At 55.8% G+C, this 18,641-nt stretch overlaps 1 protein-coding gene across 1 annotated transcript in view; it reads left to right on the top strand.

Annotated features, from left to right (window-relative positions):
• The window catches only part of TMEM266 (transmembrane protein 266), a gene marked incomplete at its 3' end in the record, with an annotated part of 64,896 nt that overhangs the window by 15,694 nt on the left and 30,561 nt on the right, over positions 1–18,641 (top strand). Inside the window, exons 3-6 of the mRNA XM_084239878.1 lie at positions 3,461–3,615; positions 6,376–6,449; positions 17,282–17,338; positions 18,394–18,532. Coding sequence (XP_084096004.1) covers positions 3,461–3,615; positions 6,376–6,449; positions 17,282–17,338; positions 18,394–18,532 — 425 coding nt within the window. The remainder of the gene's footprint in view (positions 1–3,460; positions 3,616–6,375; positions 6,450–17,281; positions 17,339–18,393; positions 18,533–18,641) is intronic.

The following is an 18,641-nucleotide window of genomic DNA, read 5'->3' on the forward strand; positions in this document are numbered from 1 at the left end:
ATCTTGACATTTGAACATCTCAAAGTCATATAAAATGTCCCCCACAGGCAGGTCAAGAGCTTCACCTCCTCTTTCTAGGGAATGGTCACACAGGCGCTGCTGGAAGAGGCTGATGGTTTGCTCCTTGCATCCCCCTGTGGGGCCCTCCTCTGGGGGCAGGAGGCACAGTCTCTGAGGGTGCAGCCCACGCCCAGGGAAGTGAACACATGCCCAGCTCCCTCCCGAACGTGTGACCAACCCTGCAAGTCCCAGGCAGCTGGTAGGTGGCTGCCAGGAGGCCCTGGGCTCCAGTCAGATGACAATGAAGGGGTGTTAGTTGTAGGGATCACAGACAATTGCACTGGGCTTTAGAAAGGACATGGAATTGGATCCAAATCTCCTGGGGTCCTGCCACCTTTTGGGAAGAAATTACAGGCAGTCAGGAGGGAGTTGGACGCTTCCAGAGACAGAGCAGAGGCAGCTGGAGAGTGGTGAGAGGTGTGAGAGATTAAAATGGGCCCCACGCAAGGGGTTAAGCACCGCACTATAAAGCAATCTGCAGCCTCTGCAGCACAAGTTCAATCCCCAGGCCGGCCAGGGAGCAACCCACATGGCGCAGCAGACCTCTCCTGTCTCACCCGCTGCTCCCCTCAGCAGTGTATTTCAGTCAGTCCGCCTGTTCTGTTCCCCACTCTGTCTCTGGTGAATCCTCTCACCCTCTCGCACCTTGGCCTGTACCCTGGCTCTTGTATGCATAAATAAATAAATGTTTTAAAAAATAAAATAAAATAATAAAATAGGCTCCAGAGAAGGGCCGTCCCACCCGGTAGGTGTGACCCTGTAGGCAAAAAAGGGGGAGGAGGTGAGAAACACAGATCAGGAGGACAGCTGAGGGCCAGTACATCTTACATTCAAAGAGTCTTCAATACACAGGAGCAATCCATGGCTGATGGCGCCGTGGCTGCTGGGTGCCTCTGGGCCCCCGGGAGACAGGGTATGCCTGTTCCTCCTCAAGCTGCCTCCTTCCCTCGCCCTCCCTCCTGCCCCCTCTGGACAAAAATGCCCAGCCCCACCCCACACCCACCCCTCCTATCTCAGGCCCTTGTATATTCTTCTCCCCGAATCACAACCACTCTGCCCAGGCCTCCGTGAGGCCATGATGCTGAGTTTAGGGGTGTCAGGTTTAGCAAATTAGGATACAGGTTGCCCAGCTCAACTTGAATTTTGGATAAACAATGAATGGGTTTTTTTTTTTTTTATCTCAAGTGTATCCTATGTGATGTTTGGAACATACTTTTAAAAAAAATAATTCTGCATTGTTTCTCTAGGATTTAACTGAATGTCCTATGTGGTATCTGGCAGCCCTGCTGAGCTCCACGTGGTGTTAGTTTTGGGGGTTACCTGTTCTTCTTGTTTGTGGTTGGCCCATGTGAGCCTGCCCTGTGAGGAAATAGAGAGAAAAGTTTCCACACTGGGCCTTGCAGCCCTCTGGGGGGGAAGGAGGATGTTCATCAGAGGCTCAGTCCGGACCCATCCTGCTTGTCCTTCAGTGAGGAACCTCTCCTTGGCCTCCTGCTCTCTGTGTCCTTCACTGCACTCCTGGGCACCAGTCACCCCCACCTCCCTGCTGACAAATGTCCTCCTCCTCCTCCATCACCTGTTGAAACCCTTCTATTCCTCTTTCTGTGGCCAGCATCCTGCATGGGGGCGCTGAGCCTCAGTCTGCACTCCCTGCAGCACTCCCTGTCATCCCAATCGGTGTGAGAAGCATCCAGAAAGCCGTGCAGAACAGTCTCCCGCCAGGTCCCTTGTTGAAGAACAGTGAGTTTGGTCCTTGCTCCACTGAGGACCCACGAAGCATCCCTGCATGAGTCACAAGAAAGAAACATCCTCTGAGCGTCTGATCACTGCTCTGGGGAGAAGGGTCAGAACTCCCCTCCCAGGGCACCCGCAGGGGTAGGCACAGCCCCTGCACAGGCTTTGGCAGAGCGCCCCTTGGGTGGGGAGGACAGAGGATGACCAGGATTGGGGTCATCAGCCCCCAATTTATCATCCAGCATCACTCAGCACTGCAGCTACATGGTGTTTTACAAAAACCCAGATAATTCTTTCATTTAAACTTCAAGTACCAGAGCAGTAAGTTGGGGAGTTTTACAAAAAGGGAGACTGGACTCTGCAGGGCGGTCTGTGTGGGCTGCTTTGGGAGGCCCTGTTCCTCAACGAGGGAGGCCGGCGGGGGGGCTTGTATCTAAAGGCCCAAGGCGGTGAGATGTGTGCTGTGGAGAAAAGCCAGGGTGTGAGCTGGGGGTGGGAGGGGCAGGGGATGGAAGGGGGTTGGAACTCACCAGAGACAGAGTGGAGAAGAGCAAAGGCGGGCTTGCTGATACACACTGCCAAGAGGAGCAGCGGGCGAGGAAGGGAAGGTGTGTGCACAGAGAAGGGGTCGGGACTCCCTTTTATGCCCTGCTTCTCAGGCTTTTCATGACTGGGGGGTCTTGGGGCTGGTTAGTGCTGAGCTGGCTGGGCTTGGGCAGGTGTGTCCTGGCCCTGCTTCCGTTCTCGGTCAAAGACATCAGCCATGGCCTGGTCCCCACAGCACCTTATCAAATCCCTTTAGCCAAGGCCCCCAAACCTTCCTGCTGGGCAAGGGGTGGGGGCTTAGATTTTAACCTTTTTAAATGATTCTCTGACATTGTGACCTCAGCATCTCCCCCAAGGCGCCCTCCTTCCTGGGATCTCAGGACCCACCAGCTGTGCGGTCCTGCGGCTCCTCCCCACATCCCAGCCTGCTCAGGACACATCTCTGCCTGTGAAATGTTCAAGATCCCTGAAGGGTTTCCTTAGTCCTGCCAGATGCGCAGAGACAGAAGGGTGCCTTGGCCCAGCGAGCTTGGGAAATGATGTCGTAATCCCTTTAGGCTCGTGATGATGCATTACAGCACATTAAACACGGTCCTGTGGAGAGAAATCTGCATTTAACTTCCTTTGTTCCAAATTTTCCAAAACTTAACCATAGAAATTATCAAGTAACAACCACTAGTACTTTATGGAACCAGCTTTCCATGTGGCTTACTTTGGAAAACAGTTTAGATCTTTCCTTGAGTGCCTATGAAGGGTGGGTGAGGGCCTCGTGCATGCAGGGCCCACGCCAGGTCCCGAGGCTACACAGGAGTGGACTAGTCACTGTCACTCAGCAGCACAGCCACACGGCCAGCTGCCCCCGCCTGTTTGACCCCCCACCCCCGTTTCACAGTGAGCCTCACACCCATTTTAAAGACCCTGAAGCCTGAGGGGTGCTGTGAGTTACCCAGGCCAGTCTGCAATTGAGCCTCGTGACTTGACGATGTGTCTTGCTTAGCGCCTCTTGAATGAGGTAGTCTCTGGGGGACACAGCGGGGCTAAGAGGAGTAACGCCGATGGGTGTGGGGGGCTGTGCTGGGCCGGTCCCCTCTCAGCCTCATGCCCACTTGTGTCCCTGCAGGTCTACCTGGCTGAAGCCGTGCTGTGGGAAGAGAGCAGCCGTGTGGCAGGTATTTTTGCTCAGTGCGAGTGTCAACAGTTTCCTGGTAGCCTGTGTAATATTGGTGGTGATTCTCCTGACTCTGGAACTTCTAATAGATATAAAGCTTCTCCAGTGTGAGTAGCAAGAGAGATACATATGCAAATATGTATGATGTCGATATTCAATGTGCGTCCATCAGGGGCCCCCAGCTGTGTGGTCGCCCCCCTCCACCCTGCCTGCCGGGCCACAAGCCCCTGGCCCTGGGCTCTCAAGCTCTATGGCCTGAGGGACAGGGACGTGGAGTAGGCAGCCCCCCACCCCCATCCCCCAGCACGTTCCCGGGGCTGCGTTTCCTCTGCCCCCATTGTGACCACTCAGCCTCCCCACCCAGCATTCTGTGTCCAGAAACCGATGAGAACAAAAACGTTGGGGACCTGTATGCACTTTTTTTTATTGCTCCTAGTTGGAGTTTTCCAGGTTGGAATTTTCTGTAACTTAAGACAATTGCTGCGCATGGGGCTGGATTGCCACGTGTCTCTAGTGGTGAGAGCACCACAGGATTCCAGCCACGCGTTGGAGCCTCCATTTATACACGTGTGAATATTTTGAGAGCACTTTGCCCCACATTTGAGCTGGGCAGGACTGACATCATCCCCGTTAGATGGAAGCGAGGCCTTCAACACGTGTGAGGCTGTCCCTGGTGAGAGCCTTGGGCTGGGCCTTCCCTCCACCAGGCCATTTGACAGCAAGGCCTGTGCTTCTGCCCCAGGTCTTCCGCTGTGTGTCCTGGTTTGTTTACGCAGCTTGACACGCCTGGCAGCCTAGGGTCTGTCTGTGCCTCCTGTGTGCTTCTGCATGTTGAGGCAGCACGGCTGTCACAGTGGCGGGCACAGCACACCTCCCACCTGCAGGCCTGTGTGGTACAAGGAGGTGAGGGCCAAGGTCTTGACTCCTGGTTTCCGCTAAGTGCGTGGTTCTAGCTGCTTCTTTGCCTTAGTTACCTGATCTGCAAGGTAGGTCATCCAAGCACAAGTTAAAAAGAGATCAAATTATTGGTCCCCTGAGAGATTTCCTGTCCTGGCACTGACCAAGACGAGGACTCCCCCCCCCCCCCACCAACCACTCCCAAACCCATTCAGTCGGCTTGGACCGGTTTTCTCACATGCCCCCAGTTCCTGTACCTGGGCCCATCTAACCTCTGTCTGCAAGCCGGGAAAGCCTTTCCTCCCTGCTCTGGGGAGTCTGGCAGGGACCCATAAGCCTCACTCACGTTGTGCAGCTGGTGGCCTCTGATTTCTGATCAAGTATCTTCCAGCACAAAGTAACTGGTGGGGTTTTACACTCAGCCTGTATTCAATTAAACCACAGTGTCTCCCCTCTGTCCCACTGATCCGCATGTCTGCTTTTTATGGGATCTGACTATAACAGAACCTTTCTTTCCCTGTGGTGGGCTGTGCCCGGGGCCCTCGCCGCTCAGGCTGACAAGGCCTTGAGTGGACCTGAAAACCCAGCCGACACTGGAATCTTGCTTAAAATTAAGTATCCAGGAGATTGACTTTGGTGGGAGATCCAATAGCAGCTCATAAAAGGCATCTCAAATTCCATAAAATGCACAATCAGAGATTTATTGCTCTTCTAAAGCAAACCGTAAAAAAAGGCATAGGAATTCATTTGAGAAATAATGGGGAGAGATTTTATGTTTTCAGAATCATCCGGAGGCCTTGTCAGAGTCATGCGGCCTCAGCCTCTCAAGACTCACTCGCCTTCATGGGACCCAGGACGGAGAGAAGCCGAGGCCTGGCCAGGACTTGTCCTGAGGGTCATACTGCCCCAAGGCAGGAAGTCTCTCTCCTTCAGACCAGCCAGCACCTCTGATGGTCCCGACCTTTTCCCTTGGCCTCCAGGGATTCTGAACTGCGTGCTAAGCAGGCCCGGTCAGAGCCCTGGCCAGAGTGGTGCCAGCGTGTTCTCAGCAGGCTTCCTGCACCCTGTTTTAGCCCTTCCCCCTGCTGGGCGCGTCCCTCCCGCGCCAGCCTCCTGGGGCACATCCCCTCTGACTCTCTCCGTCAAAACCCGCCCGACCTATGTCTGGAGCTTCCTTGCCACTTTTAGCCTTTCTAGCCCATAAACTCTGCCCACTAGCTGTGGCTCCCACACTTTAAAAGGGCTTCCCACAGGGAGCACCTAAGGCCAAGGACTGCCGGGTGAAAGGTGAGGTGGGAGGGTGTAGGTGTTGCCCGCTAACCACACTTCCTTTCTAGAGTCTGGAAGGCGAGGAGCAGACCCAGCCTGCCTGCTCTGCCGAGCTCTGGGGCCCACCCCTGGCTCTCCACTTCAGTCCTTGCTCCAGCCTTGCCCCTCTAAAACTCTGTCCAGCACCCCCATCTCTACCATTTTTCAGAATGCAAGTCAAAGGGAATTTGCCTTGAGCCCGGACTCGCCCTAACTCAGCCCAGCACCTTTGGGTAATTGAGGGGATTCCCCAAAGCTCATGTAGACCTGCTGAGGCTGCCTGTGCAGGGCTGACAGCCAGGGCCCCGAAGCCCTCATCGAGTCCTCAGGAGAGCTTCTTACCAGGAGGATGGCGAGGTGCAATGCCCACAGACACCCCCGACTGAGCTGGACCAAGGAGATTGCCATGGGGGAGATAAGCAGCCCTTCCACAGAAGACAGACAAGCCTCTGGGCCCCACAAACACATACCCCCGCCCCCACCGCCATCACAGCTGACAGCCGCTTCACTGTTCTCAGGCCCCATTTTACCCAGATCTAAGCGCTCACTGAGTGGCTGGGCTCCCAGCGCAGCCTCACCCTGCACAGCCCCACACACAGCCCCTGCACCCCTCACCTGAGTCCTGGCCCTTGAAATCAGCCCTATTACTGTGTTCCTTGCAGTTTCCAGCGCCTTCCAGTTCGCCGGTGTGATCCACTGGATCAGTCTGACCATCCTCTCTGTGTTCTTCTCAGAGGTAGGTGAGGCTGGGACCTGGGCCTCCTCTGTAGGGCACCTCTGTCCTGGGGGACCAAACTTTATTCTGGCATGGTAACCCTCCAGGCTACCAAGAGGGGACAGGCTGGAGGAGGCAGAGGCCTATGCTAGGAGGTGGCTTAAGAGGAGCAGCTGCCTGCCCACCAGAGGGAAAGTGGGTGACATCCACATAAGGACAGGTGTGAAGGGCAGATGAGCAGCAGGTACTAGAGGGACCTTGAGTGATTCATGTGACGGTGAGGAGCAAGGTGGGGGCAGCAGCCTGGCCACAGAGCAGGGGACCTGCAGTGGGTAGGGCAAGTCTGATGCTGAGCTGGGTCCTGGGGACACAGAGGGTACCCTTGGGGCCGAGGCAGGCAGAGGGCAGAGAAGACAGAGTCAAAAGCTGGGCTGTGGACTTGCGGGTACTTAGGAGGGCATGGGGCTGGTAAGGCCTAGAGCTGTGTCCCCTCACCCCTCCGTGTGAGTGAAGGGGTGGTCCAAAGTAGAATATCAGGGGGCAGGGACACCCTGCCTTTTGCCAGAGTCACCTAAAACGAAGCCCAAGTCACATCTCTGTGTGTGATGTAAGAGGGAAAGCTGCCTGGCGGTTCCAGACACCAGGTCCCAGTCCCGTGTGGGGCTCAGTGGGAAGGAAAGCAGGATCCCAGCACGTGGCTCATTCTCTCTCTGGGGGCGGGAGGCCCTGCTGAGCAGTCCTAGGCTGGACCAGCGGGACCCCGTGCATTTCAGGGGCCTTGACTTGGAACTGCTGGAGAGGGTCTCCCTGGAAGACCCGGCAGCTTGGGTGTGTCATGTGGGTGGCAGCAGCTCACTGGCCCACTGGAGGACTGGGGAGCTTGGTGTGGAAGTCATGCTCCTCCCCACAGAGCAGATGATTGGCCAGCTCAGCCACCAGGTGTTCCACGGCCACAGACCCACTCCAGCTGGGGCAGAGCCCCTGGAGCCTGCAGAGTGGCCAGCAAGCACAGAGAGTGGGGAGGCAGAACCAAGTCAGGTCCAGAACCTGCTGGGGAGACACACACGGAACCCACACCCACATGTGATCACATACGTGGGCGCTGCTGCCCTGGAGGCAGGGGTGTTCAGGGCCTGGGAGCACAGAGAGCCTCGAAGGATGCTGAGGGAAAAGGAGGATGTGGGTGGAAGATGGAGGCAGAGAATATTTTGTGTGTGATCCAGAACCCAGGGAGCCAGGAATTCCAGAGTGTTTCCTAAGCCACTCTGGCCACATCTTGCTTTGCCCCATCTCATGCTCTCTCTCTCTCTAATCAGGACAGGGAGGGCCGGGCCCAGGCCTGGAGTCCAGAGTCTGGTTCTGGGCTGTTGGGGCTGGGCAGCATGATCACAAGCACACAACATTCTCCTCCCAGGCCTTGGTCCTGCCACATTGTTGGCTGATGAGCCTAGGCCTGAGGCTCAGACTGTGGGAGCAGACTCAGCACTGCCCCTTCTGAGGAGCCTTCTAGCCACTGACTGACTCTTGCCCCAGAGGTGCCTCTGTCCCTGCAAAACAGCACCTGCTCCCAGCTTCCTGCCTCTGTGAGGGCCTTGCCCTTCCAGGCCCCCGTACCTCTGCTCCCCAGGATTCCCTCCCACAAACACATGGGCCACGGCCAGATGTCTCCTTGATGCAAACCTTGGAAAATGTGCCATGAGTGCGTGACTGCCAACAAAAATGTTTCATCAGTTGCTGCAGCTCTTCCATCTATCCCCCCGCTTTGGTTTTATTAGCTTTTCAGAATTTATTGCCCAGCATTAATTTGGCATTCCCTTCCTGTCACTGCCAGAGACGAGCCACCTGAAGCAGACAAGGCCTGTGCAGCAGCTCCTGGCCGCAGACTCCCATCCTCCCCCTCCCCTGTCAGCCGGAAAGGGCCGAGGCCTCCCTGGGCCCAGAGGGAAGGGTTGGAGGATGGGGGAACATGACTGCACCTGACCTTGGGCTTCGTTGAAGATGATGAGGGTGAAGTAGAGCCGTGGCTGGGGGTAACACAGAGAAACAGTAACAGGGAAGGAGCAGAAGAGTAAAAAGAAAGCAATAGGAGTAACAGGGGCTAACAGAAGGGTTAGCGGGAGTAACAGGAATAATAGGAACGGAATAGGAGTAATGGAAGAGGAACAGGAAAGCAACAGGGGTGACAGGCGAGACCAGCACACCTGCCCAGTGTGAAGAGAGGAGCAAGCTCGGGACAGCCACCCCCAGGGGTCTGGAGACGTGATGAGGTTGTGCTCCTCGCAGTGGCTGGGCCACCTCTACTGGGAAAGGCCAGGGGCCAGCTGTCCCTCAGCAGTACCTCAGGCTTACATATATATTTGCCACTGAAAGTCCCTGCTGAAGATAGTTTCAAAAGGACACTACTTTAAAACTGAGATGAGCAGCCTGGGTTATGGACTCAGTTCTGGCCAACACTGGCGCCAAGCTCTGGGCTCCTACTCTCTTCCGACTGCACCTCCCTGTGGCACTGGCAGGACAGGAGGGTCCTGAGGATATTGGGAGAAGGCCTGGGCAGCGATCAGGAACTGAGAAAGGAAAGCATTTCCGACCACAGATGCAGGACGCCCCTCCCCATCGAGGAGTCCCTTCTGTCCCTGACGATGTCTCGGGACGTGGCTATGGGCCAAGCTTGGAGGTCATGGGATTTCACAGGCAAGTTCCAAGAAGGCCTCACCCAAAGGGCAGCCCCAGAGGTTTTCAGTGGAGTCTTTTAACCTGGTGTGAGCAATATTCTGCCCTTTGGCTCAACCCACCTTAGGACTGCCCAGAATATAGGTGGGACATTGTATGAGATGGGAAGCTGAGGCCTGGGGAGAGTGGAAACCTCACAGGACCTGCAGGGATGGCGGGGTGGAGTGTTCTGGCCTCCCCCAACCCCTGCTCTCTCAGCATTCTGCAGAAGTCCTGGGGAGGTGGGTTATGAGTCCTGTGTGGGCCTGGAGGACAGAGCCCCAAGAAGGGAAGTGTGAGGCGGCTTAGGCTCAGTTTGAGGAAATCTGTTCCAATGGGTAAGCTACTGGCAATGAAACAGATGCTTCTCCAAGGGTGGGAGTGGGCTCCTCAGCCTAACAGGGCATGCAGGGTCCGTGCAAGAGGCCTCAGTGAAAGTGGATGCCCTCAAACACCCCCAGGGCCCTGATACTCTAGGTCAGGCAGGGTCACAGCATGAAAATGGGCAGTGCCTTGGAAATCCAGATGGGGGATTGTGCAAACAGTGTCTGCACAGTGCAGCCTCGCCCTTGGCTGAGACCAGGCCCAGCAGCTGTTGGCAACCAGAGAGCCAGCTGCTTCTCTTCCCGGGACTGCTCAAGGGCCTGGGGCCTGGCCGAGGCCTGGTCACCCTGCAGCAGGGCCCAGTGCAAGGGCTGTGGGTGCTGGGTCCATTCCCTACTGCAGGGCAGCGCATGGAACCTAGAGGTCCAGCTCTTTTCCTGGAAGAGGAGAAAACTCTCACTGCCAGAGATGAGCCACCTGAAGCAGACAAGGCCTGTGCAGTGGCTCTTGGCCGCAGACTCCCATCCGCCCCCTCCCCTGTCAGCCGGAAAGGGCCGGGGCCTCCCCAGGCCCAGTGGGAAGGGTTGGAGGATGGGGGAGCATGACCGCACCTGACCTTGGGCTTCGTTGAAGATGATGAGGGTGAGGTAGAGCCGTGGCTGGGGGTAACACAGAGAAACAGGAGTAACAGGGAAGGAGCAGAAGAGTAAAAAGAAAGCAGGAGTAACAGGGGCTAACAGAAGGGTTAGCGGGAGTAACAGGAATAATAGGAACGGAATAGGAGTAATGGAAGAGGAACAGGAAAGCAACAGGGGTGACAGGTGAGACCTCAAGGCTGTAGCCGCTTCTCCCTTTTTGAGGTGAAACTGGCACAACGTAACCATTCAGTGACACCCGTATGAATCCACAATCGCCTCTTTCTAGGCCCAAAACATGTCTATCACCCCAACAGAGCTCTGCACCCCCAGCAGTCGCCCCCGGGGCCCCTCTCCCCAGCCACTGCTGGCCACCGAGCTTCCATTTCCACGAGCCAGCTGTCGAGGGTTAACATCAAACGAATGGCGGCAGACATGACGCTTTGTGTGTGACACCCCCATGTGTGTTCTGGGCTTGCCCGTGGTGTCACACAGCCAGGTCAGGGCTCACCCCCTTTATGTCTGATAAACAGGCCACTTGTGTCCTTCTGCCTGGCAGTTGATCAGGCATCTTTCAACATCTGCTTTTAGAACTCCCCCGTCTCCCCCCTCAGAGTGGGTCCTAGGTCTCGTGGGCTCCCCAGGGAGCAGGCCCGCTGAGCCCCGTGCCAAGCCAGGGCCACTGCCAGCCGCGGTGCCCGGGCCACGTCCTTCCATATCAAAGCCACCCCGAGATTCTGGATCCGGGAGGGTCCCTCTCCAGCCCCCTGCCTCCCCTAGGCGGGTCCTGGCAGGCCTCACTCAGCAGACAGAGGCGGGAGGCTGAGGCTGCAGTGTGTGTTGAGAGGTGAGTGGAGGGAATGCATGTGGGTCCCATCAGCATCTGATGAGAGCTCAGCTTGGTCCTGGAGTTAACGTGTGGCCTCGGGCAAGTCACTGCCTCTGTGCTGTGGTTTCCTCTTAATCTGAGGTGACTGGGCTGGTTCCCAGGGTTGCCTTGTTGACTCACCGGAGGCTGAGCCACTGCTCTCTACCCAATTCACAGAGGCGCAGGCTTCAAGGGCCCCTGAACACCTGCCCTCCTGCCCTCCCTCTCTCTTCCCATCAGCAAACTTGACACCCCACCACCTTGCAGAGCAAGTCTGATGGGGTTGTGGCGAAGGGGTGTGCATGGCCCCGAAGCACCCAGCTGTTGGAAGGAGCCATCCTGCCAGCCCCTACCCATGCCAAGGCCCTGTCCCTGCCAAGCTGGAAGTAGGCCAAGCTCACAGTGACCCATTCATCTCCACGTCCAGGAGCCCTTTGTCCCAGAGCCCTTCCCCTGGCCTCCCTGGTGCCAGGATGCAGGGCCATGTTGTGAAATTAGGTGGGTTGTTTACTAAGACAGCTTCCTGGAAGATGGCAGTCAGAAGTGTTTAGTTTTTAAAATGAGTATATGAAACAGTTTCTAGCAGGTACGAGTATCCCCAGGCTGGGCCTCCTTGTCTAGTTTGCGCCAAGGAACCACACGAGCTCCATGCACTCACCCTGGAAACTCCTGGCCTGTGCCTCCTACCTGGAAGGACCGGCCCACTGCAGCGACCCTGGGAGCCCTTCCTGTCCAGCAGGCTGCCCCGCGGGGAGCCCATCCTGACAGCCCAAGTGGGCCTCCCTGCTCAGCTCCGAGCACCTAGTTACTTCACGCCCTCGGGCTCAGGTTTTGTCCCAGTTGTGCTGCAGCAGGGGACGATGCCTCACTGTGCTCTTTTCTCTCCCCGTCACTGGGCAGAGGCCTGGGCATGGCGCCCGCCTTGGAAGGGCTGAATAAGTTAAGCATGTGAAATTATCCTTCAAAATCTCATTTCCACTTTTTCATCTGCCGTGACCTTGACAGTGATCTTAGGAGCGTGGAAGTGGGGTGGGGAGGATTGTCTAAGTGAGCTGGAATGTGCAGCTGCCGGCAGGGTCTAGCTCAGCCTGCAGGCTGGGGCTAGAGGACTACCTCTGGGCAAGGGGCAGACGTGCTGGAGGGGGCTGGCTCACACAGCATGCTGCCTGAGTCCTCCCTCCAGCTCTGATCCAACAATGATCTCAGGCCCAGAACTCCCACTTCCACAGCCTCCTCAGCCACAATGGATCGGGCTAGTGGGGAGAGCTGGAGGAGGGAGGAGCAGAAAAGAAGGGTGTCCTCCCTGACCTCGGACCTCAGCAGAGTACTGAGACCTCATGCAGGCCCTCAAGAGACAGTGGAGGGGGCTGGGCGGTGACAGTCCACAGGCGGGCTCCCTGGTGACTCCACTGCCTCACACACAGCAGGGGGAGCACGAGGCTGCAAACACTCACCCGATGGATCAACGCGCAATCGTGTTTTCAGAGAGAACTCTGCCCAAGTCCTCATCACCCGCAGACACCCCTGCTGGTTTGGTCTGCGTCCAGCGAGTCTTTTCACTGCCCGTGTGTATATGGGCACACCTTTTCCCTCAGAAAAAGGGGTCACGGTGGATCCAATATTCTGGAACCTGCTTTTCTTTCTGGCCATTCATATTTTGTACACGCCTCTCCATGTCAGTGCACATTCTTTGCCAGAACATATTTAGGGGGATTCTGCATGTGTTTTCTGTGTTTGTTTTTAGGAAATAGTTGACGCACACCAAAAAACTTAGTGAATCTTTTAAGGCACCCCTTTCTTCCCACCACTGAGCTATTTGATTTGTGGTCATATCCCCATCCCCTGCTTCCTGGAGCCCTTTTTTTTTTTTAACAAGGCTGGGAACGTGCTGTCCGATGAACCCCACACCAGAGAGAGACTGAGCAGTCTCTGCTATGAGCCCGGGCCCCTGGGGGCATCGGCCGCTGCATTGGTCAGGGTACACCTCAGACCACTGCAGGCGAGGCTGGCTCTCTGGGTCACCTTTGCTTTGCTCCTGCCTTAGCACGGCTGACCCCGGTAGAACTGCCCCCCTCTCCCCAGTGCTGCCTCTCAGAATGGGTCCTGGGCCTTGCCGGCTCCCCAGGGAGCAGGTCTGCTGAGCCCCGTGCCAAGCCAGGGCCACTGCCAGCCAAGTTCAGCCCAGGCTGCGTCCTTCCCTATCAAGACCACCCCTCAACTGCTCTATTACCCACAAACCTTTACATGCCAGTTGGAGACTGCGTCAAGCTCTCACAAGGGTTCTCACATTCCTTACTTTTTCCTCATTACTGGAGCCTGGACTCTGTCTTCCTCTTGCTGCTCCTGGGTGGAGAGGGTGTGGGGGAGAGGATGATTTGGGAGAGGGGCCGGCACCCATATTGGTAGTGAAAATGTGCCCGAGAGCACGTTTGGCTTCTGGCCCCCTTGGTGGGTGCTTCTAAGCCGCTGCTCTAGAGCCAGCCCCACCCCTCCCCAGGCTGCCAGCACAAGCGCTTGGGGCACAGGCTCAGAGCTGGACTCACCCTGCTCCCTTCTCCCTGACTGGTGGGCCCCACTTTGGGGCCGGCTCTGTGGGGAGTAAGGGTGCTAAGCCTCCACTGGGCTCACCGAACAAAGCCAGGAGTGCAGAGACATCTCACAGACAAGAAAGTGCTTCTGTCCAGTCTCCCAGGTTCCTAACCCTAAGGTCTACTCAGGCCCCATCCCAGGGATAGAGGGTGGTTCCCCTGAGGGGTCAGGGCACAGGACCCACTTGACTGAGGTGGGCTGGGAGCAGAGAAGGAGCCAGGACTTCCCACCCTCTCCTGCAGCCAGAGCCCAAACCCCGACTCTTAGGAGGGGTGAGGGGAGTCGCTCCTGAGGGAGAAGATGAGGTTTAAGGTCGGGGGAGGAAGGCTTTGCCTGGCCCTCTATAGGCCTCAGTTTCTGCACAGGGTGGGAGTTAATGTTTAATGGGGACAGTTTCAGTGTGGGACAAAGAAAAGGTTCTGGAAGTGAGTGGTGGTGATGGGTGCATGTCAGTGTGAGTATACTTAGCGCCACAGTTCACTCATGGAAAGGTTAAAATGGTGCCAACTCCCTGGCTTATCCAAGACCCCTGTCCTGAGTGTCCAAGCATCCTCATCTCCTGAAGCCATAGTCAAAATGAGGGAGGCTTGATTCTTCCCACATGGAAAGGGCAGCTAAGCTGAGTTGTCCTGTTCCTCAGGCCCTCCGCCAGTCCTTGCAGCCCTGGTCTCCCCATCGCCTGCGCTCATGCTCACAAAGCAACTCCCAGGAGTGCTGGGTTGTGTCTTTGTGCAGCGAGGCAGGCGGTGTGGGTCCGCTGTGCCTGATCTGGGGGGAGTCTGACACGTGTCACTGGTTAGTAAGGGAGAGTCAGGCCCCAAAAGGCCTGACTCAAATCTTAACACTCTCTTTGGACCGTAGTGTATCCCACCAACTGTTAGGTGCCCTCGGGAACATGTTAAAAAGGCATATTCCTGGGCCCTGCACCAGAGACTGCTATCCTGGGTCTCCATAAGAATCCAGGAATCTGCATTTTGAGCAACTCCCCCAGACGTGGCAGAAGCAGGCTCCCTGGCCTGTACTGAGAAGCACAAGCAGTCAGAGGGGGAGGCGCATGCTGGGTGCCCTGAGGTGGCAGGAAGCTGTGGCCAAGTCGCTGCCTCCATGGACAGGGGGTCTCAGCCAAGGGTGCTGCAAGGAACAAGCCACTGAGCAGGGCCTTTCAGAGCTGGGCTAGGAAAGGATGGGGGGCTTGGGTGGTGCCCAGGGGGATGGGGCTCTTGGGAATGGCCCACCAGTGCTCCTGCTGATCGCTCACTTGCCTGGTGCCTTGCCCCCCAATAAACACATCTTATCTCCACCCTCCCCAGCACACTGAGGCTCCACATTCTATCCCAGTCTCATGACTGACTCCCTTATCCCCCCACCTCACACCCATGAGCCTTTAAAGCTAAGCTTTGTTTATAAAGAAGCAGCATGATGCCTTTCAGGTGAGATTCCTAGGGCGGTCAGCCTGAGAGAGAGAGAGAGAGAGAGAGAGAGAGAGAGAGAGAGAGAGAGAGAGAGAGAAGAATGGTGGGTGCCAGGGACTAGGGCGCACAGGGTGGGGAGTTAATGTTTAATGGGGACAGTTTCAGTGTGGGACAAAGAAAAGGTTCTGGAAATGAGTGGTGGTGATGGGTGCATGTCAGTGTGAGTATACTTAGCGCCACAGTTCACTCATGGAAAGGTTAAAATGGTAAAGTTCATGTTATATGTATTTCATCACAATTTTACACGAAGAAAGAGAAGGACAAGCAGTAACAGAAATCATGTTTGGACCAGACCATGTGTCCTGCAGCCCTATCCTGCAATTTTTGGTTTGGGAGCCCCAGAATTGGGAATTTGGGGTGGACATGGTGGGTATAACATTCCAGAGGAGACAAACACCAAGTTTTGAGGTCAGCACAATTAGCTGGATTGAACAGCTGCAAAACAAACCAGAACAATATGCGTGTTCTTACCCAACATGACTCCACTAGGCAGAGTCGAAAACCTCTGGGTCCAATGGCTGATGTCCCCACCCACTGCTGTGTCACCTTGAGCAACCTCCACTCCTCTGTGCAGAATGGGGATCGTGCAGCCCAGTGTTGATACCTACCCGTGTATACTAGAAGGCAGACCTTAGTCTCATAAAGAACTAGCAGGTTCCTGTCATTTAACCCGTCTCTCCAGGATTTAACCCATTTCATCAGGAGAAACCGAGCCCAGAGAGGGAATTTGACTTGCCCGTGGCCACACAGCCAGCCCATGACTCAGCTGTGACCTAAAGAATCTGAGCCCCTGCCCCAGCTCTCTCTCCATCCCCACAGAGTTGTCTTGCAGTTAAGCCTGGGTCCCACCCAAGAGATTGGGGAGTCATCTCTGGGGAGATATCAGGCTGCCACATATCTCTCTCTGTCCCAGATTGCTGTCTCCAGCCTCCCACCTTCTCATCCCTTAATGGAAATCAGGAAGGCCCCTATGGAGGAAGAGGTGGATTTCATCAGTCGGGTTTCCTTGTAGTATAAAGTGTGGGTGAACCCCCCATGGGCTGTCTGCCGTGTCGCCGAGGCCAGGTAACTGGTCTTGTGCTGCAAGCATGAGGGAGAAGGGACTCCATCTGGTGAATTAGTCCCCTAGCTCTAGTTAGGGTCTTTAGACATATGCCAGGAGCATGTGAGACCAGCTTACAAGGACCCTCTTTGAAGAAAGATGTACTCTTGGTGAGGAAGCATCTCTGGAAAACAGACTACTGAGGTTTTAGGATTTAGCCATTCATGGGCCTGTATGGGGGCTCATTCACAATCAGTGTCTACCCTGTGGCCAGCAAAAGGGCTGAAGAAGGGGAGAAGTCAAACAGTGTCTCTTGAGCCTTCGTTAGGTGGTCTTGAAGTGGAAGGGGGATGTTTCAAGAGCTATAGCAACAGCCAGGGAAGAAGCCCCAAGCCTGGGAGTGCACAAAAGCTCCATGGAGGTGCCATCTGAGTCCAGAAGGACAGGAAGGCCCGTGCCACATAGAGAAAGGGGTGGGGGGCAGGGCTTGCCGGCTTAGCACACAGCCAAGCTACTGTAACAAGAAGTCCCAAAGCAGGTCGGGGAAGCAGTGAGGCAGTCACAGTGACTTGGGGCCGCTGGAGGCCCAGCACACTTCCATCTTATTCAGCCCGCCTCTGTTGAGTGTGGCTAACCATCACACCTGTGCACCCGGGTGCTAGTCTTTGGGAAGAGGGAAAGAAGAAGCAGAGTTTAATCCTTTGAAGGGCACAACTGAGAAGTGGTGCACAGAGCTTCTCCTCACGTGCTGTTAGCCAGAGCTTGGTCACATGGCCGCTCCCAGACGCAAGGAAGGTTGGGAAATGTCGTCTTCAGCTGGATGACCAGGCAGCAGCTCCAATTATGGTATAAGAAGGAGAGAAGAGAAATCAGAGGAGAGTCACGGGCAGTCCTGGCCACACGGCGGAGGACATGCGCTCCATATGGTTCTGTGTGTGCCAGTGATTTGTGCCACGGCAAGAGAGTGAGACTTGACTCTGAAGAGAGAAGCAGGGTCTTGAATATTATTCCACAGGATGTGGGTATGTTCTGTAGGAACCAGGAGCTCTGAAGGCTTATGAGCGAGGTGCTGGCGCAGATGGTAACGCAGACATGTGGTCTGGGATGGCGAAGATGTTTTCCCGTCATAGAACAAACAGAGCTCCAAATTTTGGGGGACAGGGCAGGGACTGGTGAGTGATAACCAAATCTCTTTTCTCACTTCCTCTCCTCAGACTGTTCTGCGAATTGTGGTGCTTGGGATCTGGGATTACATCGAAAACAAAATAGAGGTAAAAGCCAATGGCCAATGTCTACCCCGACCCCCAAACCAGCCATCCTGGACGCTGGAAACCGCTGCTGCCTCATCCCCCCAGGGTTGGGTGTTGAAGAAGGCTGACCCCTTCACACAACTGGCGCAGGCACCTCTTCAGCTGTGCATGTGGGTTGAGAGGAGGACACAAACTGAGAAAGTTTCCAGCAAAGGGCTGGTCTGAAAAAAATCTCCTTGAAGTTCTGCAAAGTTTTAAGTTATTCTTGAATCATTTCCGAAAGCTTTTGAAATGTGTTTTACAACAAATCCACTCTAAAATGACCCAGTGACTGGAGAACTGAGTGGAAAACTGTAAAAGTGCATTTCACACTGGTTTCTGCAGATGAACCAGCTGCTCGGTGTCATGTAAAAGGGGTTGGGGGAGGGGAGAGGAGGCCTGGCTGTCGGGAGTTTTGTACACACGGCACAAGGGAAGGCAGTTGGAGTCTGCTGCCTACTCTGACCTCTCCCCTTCCCCCCCCCCCCAGCCACTTTGTAGCCCATAGGCCCTTGGATTTTCAGATCAAGACCAGGCTGGAGCAGGCAGAGAGAAGGTCGGGGGCCAGGGCTGAACAATCAGGCTGGACTACTCCTACTCCTTGTCCCGCCTCCCTGTGGGCTAGAGATTTGCATGAACTAGACCTGAAGCTCTGGGCTCCTGAGACCCAAGGGGAGGAAGGGATCCCTTGGCATGAGTTCAGCTCCACTGCCAGGGAGGACTCAGTGGGGCTCCTGGGACACTGGTTGCGGGGCCCACCAAGAAAGGGCAAGACATGGGAAAGATGCTTGGAAGAAGCCAAGGCCACCTGCACAAAGGCTGGAGAGGGACTGAGGGCACTTGAGGAAGAGAGTGCCTTGGGGCAGCTCTGAGGAGAGGGAAGTCCTCTAAAGACTGCGGAGAGTCATTTCAGGGAGTGACCTGACGGGGCAGGAGGAGAGGGTGACCGGCACCAGGTGCTTTGCCTGCCCCGGTCTCTGGTTCTGGGACATCCGGGGAAGTGGCCCCAGGGCACTGAAATCTACCTCCTCTCACAGGTGTTTGATGGGGCCGTGATCATCCTGTCCTTGGCCCCGATGGTGGCTTCCACTGTGGCCAACGGGCCCAGGAGCCCCTGGGACGCCATCAGCCTCATTATTATGCTCCGGATCTGGCGGGTGAAGAGGGTCATTGATGGTAAGTGGCCCAAGGGGATCAGGAGGGCTGGCAGAATGGCAGAGTTCACCCCATAAACTAGAGCTATGAATCAAGAGCGGAGAGAGACGATGTGCTGCAGGAGACCAAC

The sequence above is a fragment of the Talpa europaea genome (assembly GCF_964194135.1).
Source record: "Talpa europaea genome assembly, chromosome: 8".
Classification (NCBI taxonomy): Eukaryota; Metazoa; Chordata; class Mammalia; order Eulipotyphla; family Talpidae; genus Talpa; species Talpa europaea.